This window comes from Mastomys coucha, chromosome X (assembly GCF_008632895.1).
Source record: "Mastomys coucha isolate ucsf_1 chromosome X, UCSF_Mcou_1, whole genome shotgun sequence".
Taxonomy (NCBI): Eukaryota; Metazoa; Chordata; class Mammalia; order Rodentia; family Muridae; genus Mastomys; species Mastomys coucha.
Window position 1 is genome coordinate 144,238,542 of NC_045030.1, and position 4,080 is coordinate 144,242,621.

General features: G+C 36.5%; 1 protein-coding gene across 6 annotated transcripts in view; it reads left to right on the plus strand.

The window, feature by feature from the left end:
• The window catches only part of Wnk3 (WNK lysine deficient protein kinase 3), a 149,132-nt gene that overhangs the window by 116,458 nt on the left and 28,594 nt on the right, over positions 1-4,080 (plus strand). For 5 of the 6 annotated variants that reach the window (XM_031369026.1, XM_031369025.1, XM_031369023.1 and 2 more), the window contains 2 exons: positions 754-891; positions 1,233-2,176. In XM_031369026.1, the coding sequence (XP_031224886.1) occupies positions 754-891; positions 1,233-2,176 (1,082 nt within the window). The remainder of the gene's footprint in view (positions 1-753; positions 892-1,232; positions 2,177-4,080) is intronic. The other variant, XM_031369030.1, reaches the window with a different exon arrangement.

The following is a 4,080-nucleotide window of genomic DNA, read 5'->3' on the forward strand; positions in this document are numbered from 1 at the left end:
CCCACGGAGCCATCTCGCCAGCCCCTGTTTTCTTTTCTGATAATTTTATCTCTTCATTCTTTTTAGCCCTGGTCATAGGTATATTAAGAGTGTTTGGGAGGGGGAGAAAAAACATAGCATCATGAAGACCTCTGAAGCAATTAACACAACATGAAGAAGCAAAAGGTGGTGTGGAAATAATGGAAGCAGATACCATTATCCTGAACTTTAGTTCAACTCTATTAGGATTGCAGAGCACATCTTTATCTTACTTTGTTGGTTAGTAGAAATCTGAGCGAGTTTCTGGCTGACAATGTAAGATAACATTCCAAAGAAAATTACTTGAGAAAGTTTACAGATGTAGGGATTTGCTTACTTTACTTTTATATTGCCATAAGCTAGATTTACTTCTCTTTCTTCTGGTTCTATAGTTCTGTACATTTTAATGCTTGAATGGATATATACCACCATGATACTACTTAGGCACAACCAGAATCAGGCTACACAACAACAACTATAGATTTGAATGGAGAAACTATGCCCCAGTTATTTAAATAGAGTGCATCCCTTTTGGTTCCTATTAATACATATGTTATATTTGGTTCTGTAGACTATATGTCAAGGTTAGGATATTACTCTTATGGTTTATAATTATCCTTGTACTATTGGGAATGGAGATAACACAATCCAATTTTTAACTTGATTTCTTTATTTAATAACATGAACAAATTGACAGTTGCCTAGTGTGTAATTTGTTAATAATTCTTTCTACAGATGAATCTGCTCTTCAGTCATCCCCAGTTGGTCGCTGGCGGTTTTGTATCAACCAAACAATAAAAAATCGTGAGGCACAGTCTCCTTCTTCCCTTCAGCCTTCCATGGCCATGGTGCCTGGGTTACATCCATTTCCTAGTAAGTTTTTTTATCTTCCAGCTTTATATGGACTTGGATGCTATGGTTACAAATTACTGATTGTACCATTAATTTGTTTTCATGAATATTTTATGCTTATGACAGATTTCATGAGCATTTGGAAGACATTAATATTGTTATATAACAGGTCATGTTATTCAATATTTTTTAAAAAAGCAAGAAGCCATTTTTTTCTTGACTGTTGAATTCTGTGATATTTTAGGTCTTATTTATAAGTATAGTCTCAAATACGTTCTCATTTGCTTTTCTTGTCTCTTTTGACTTTTTAATTTGCACTTTGTACTCATTATAACTTAGCTATTCTTTTGTTATTGCTCCAGGTACAAGAAACACGAGTAATCAGGAAATATCACAGAACACACTGTTCACTATAGAGAATAATCCAGGTCACCATGAACTTTTCTCCAAATTAGAACACAAGGATACAGTTGATGGTAAGATTGGTGAACGTGCTAGTGTAGGAACTGAACAGTCGAGTATTCGCTATCAAGTGGAAGATGACAGACAGATCGTGGCACCAGCTACTAATAATTCCAATTTTTCTGCTACTTTGGTGTGTCCAGTTCCAGGTAAATGTGAGGAACTCACCAGTCAAGCAGGCATGTTCATACCTACATATCCAAGTCAGCAAGCTGCTGTTCTGGCTGATGTGCATATGGCCCATCCTGGTGAATCAGTTCAGATTGGTGGTAATGCTGTTCTTACGTCAGTACTTGTACCTTCTGATCAAAAGCCTCAATCCTCATCAGTACAGCAACCAACTAAAGATGCAGAGTTTATTTCCCAAAAAGGAGAAACCACAGTAAACACTGAAACAAGTTCTCCAAAGGCAGTCGTTGCCACTCAGACTCCTGGCTTTGAGTCAGCTGTGCTTCTACCTGCGACCATTCTGGAATCAGATGGGGAACGACCTCCAAAAATGGAGTTTGCAGACAATCGAATTAAAACATTGGATGAAAAATTAAGAAACCTGCTCTATCAGGAACACAGCATTTCTAGCACCTGTCCTGAGAGTCAGAAGGATACTCAAAGCATAGACTCTCCATTTTCTTCCTCTGCTGAAGATATACTATCCTATTCAATGCCAGAAGTAGTAGCCATCAGTCACTGTGGGATTCAAGATAGCCCTGCACAATCCCCAGGTTTCCAACAGACAGGCTCTAAGATTCTGTCCAATGTGGCTGCAAGTCAGCCTGCTCATATATCAGTATTCAAAAGAGACCTGAATGTGATAACTTCTGTACCAAGCGAGTTGTGTTTACATGTAAGTATCTTTCAAATTCTTATTCTTTGCTTATGAATTCAAAGAAATGCTTTCTCTCCTAAAAAGTTCAGAAATAACTGTCATTTAAGACTATGATTTAGGCTGGGCGGTGGTGGTGCATGCCTTTAATCCCAGCTCTTGGGAGGCAGAGGCAAGCGGATTTCTGAGTTCGAGGCCAGCCTGGTCTACAGAGTGAGTTCTAGGACAGCCAGGACTACACAGAGAAACCCTGTCTTGAAAAACCAACCAAACAAACAAACAAAAAGACTATGATTTAGTCATATTCACAGGATTATGACTTAAGCTGCAGCTACTCAGAACTTAGTAGAAATGGTAGCTCTGTTTTGGGTTCATCTAAGAGAGCCTTTTGGTGAGTTAACTTGGAATTCACAAGCACTGTGTATATTTATGGATTATTTTGTGATAGGAGGAACATACTATTTTATTTCAACTTAAGTGGAAACTGCAAAAACAAAACTTAAAAACTGTTAATCTATTTCCTTGTAATTTTATAGTATTGATTTAATGTTTTGAAGAGTTTAACTTATTTTTTAAAGCAAAAATCATCCATTATCCCATGACTTTCTTCTTAACCTCTAAAAGGACCAGAAATATAGCTCAGTGGTAGAGTACTTGAACAGTATCTCAAACAGTAGAACATTTAAGTAAACATGATAACCCATACCTTAGTCCTAGAACTAAGGAGATAGGGATGGTTGGATACTAAATCATTTTCAACTGCATACTTAGTTTGAGGCAAGCCTGGACTACATGAGATCTTGTTGCAAGAGACCAAATAAAATGTAAGAGTGGCTCATAAGTTCCAGCCACTCCCTGCTGAACTATTGGCTACTAATAAATTCTAGGAAAGAGACAGTCATTGTCTTCAGTTTGTGTAATCAATGGTTACCCCACCAGGCTCCAGTGAAAAGTCCAAAACAGATTCATACACATAGTCCTGATTAAACTCAGTAATTCACAAAAATAAATGTGAAGACACAGGTGTGGGAAAAGAGCTTGTTGGGAGGAAAAGAGTTGATGAAGATAGGAGAGAGATGTGATGGGGGGAGAGTGATAAGAAATTCATTACACATTAAAATTATCAAAGAATAAATTTAGTTTGCAAAGAAAATAGAAATGGTTTTTTAAAAAGAGGAGAAGGAACAGGAGGAAGAGTTTCCTCTAGAAGGATTAGGATTAAAAGATTATAAATTTTCTAGATTTTAGAACCTCTCAATTGTAGAATACTTATATGCAAAATGTGATATCTTGGGGCTATTCTCAAATCTAAATATTGAACTCATTTATGTTTTTAATACATTTATACATGGAGAATGTGAATAATTTTTATAAAGTGTTATTGATATACCTTCATTAAATGAGGTTGGTCAGATGTGGAGTTTTCCACTAGCGGCATCATGTTGGTATTGAGAAAGTTTCAGACTTTGGATTTTAGATTTTTACTGAAATTGCTCATTTATATAAATGTAGCAACTTTAATATTCCTCTTCTTTTTCTTTCCATGTGTTTTTTTCTAGTATTGGCTATTAAGTTCAGGGACCAAACACATACTCTGCAAGTGCTATATCACTGATCCATACCCCTAGCCCTGTTTCCCTTTTTCTACCTGTTCAGTCACAGAAGTCACCACTAAGAATTTGCTGCTTGTCCTTGAATTTTCTTTTCTCTTTCCTTCCTCCTTTCTTTCTTTCCTCCTTTCTTTCTTTTTCTTTTTCTTTCTTTCTTTTTCTCTTTCTCTCTTTCTCTCTTCCTCTCTTTCTTTCTTTCTTTCTTTCTTTCTTTCTTTCTTTCTTTCTTTCTTTTTCTTGATTTCTTTCTTCCTTTTGTTTTTTTGAGACAGGTTTCTCAGCATGGCCCTGGCTGTCCTGGAACTCACTCTGTAG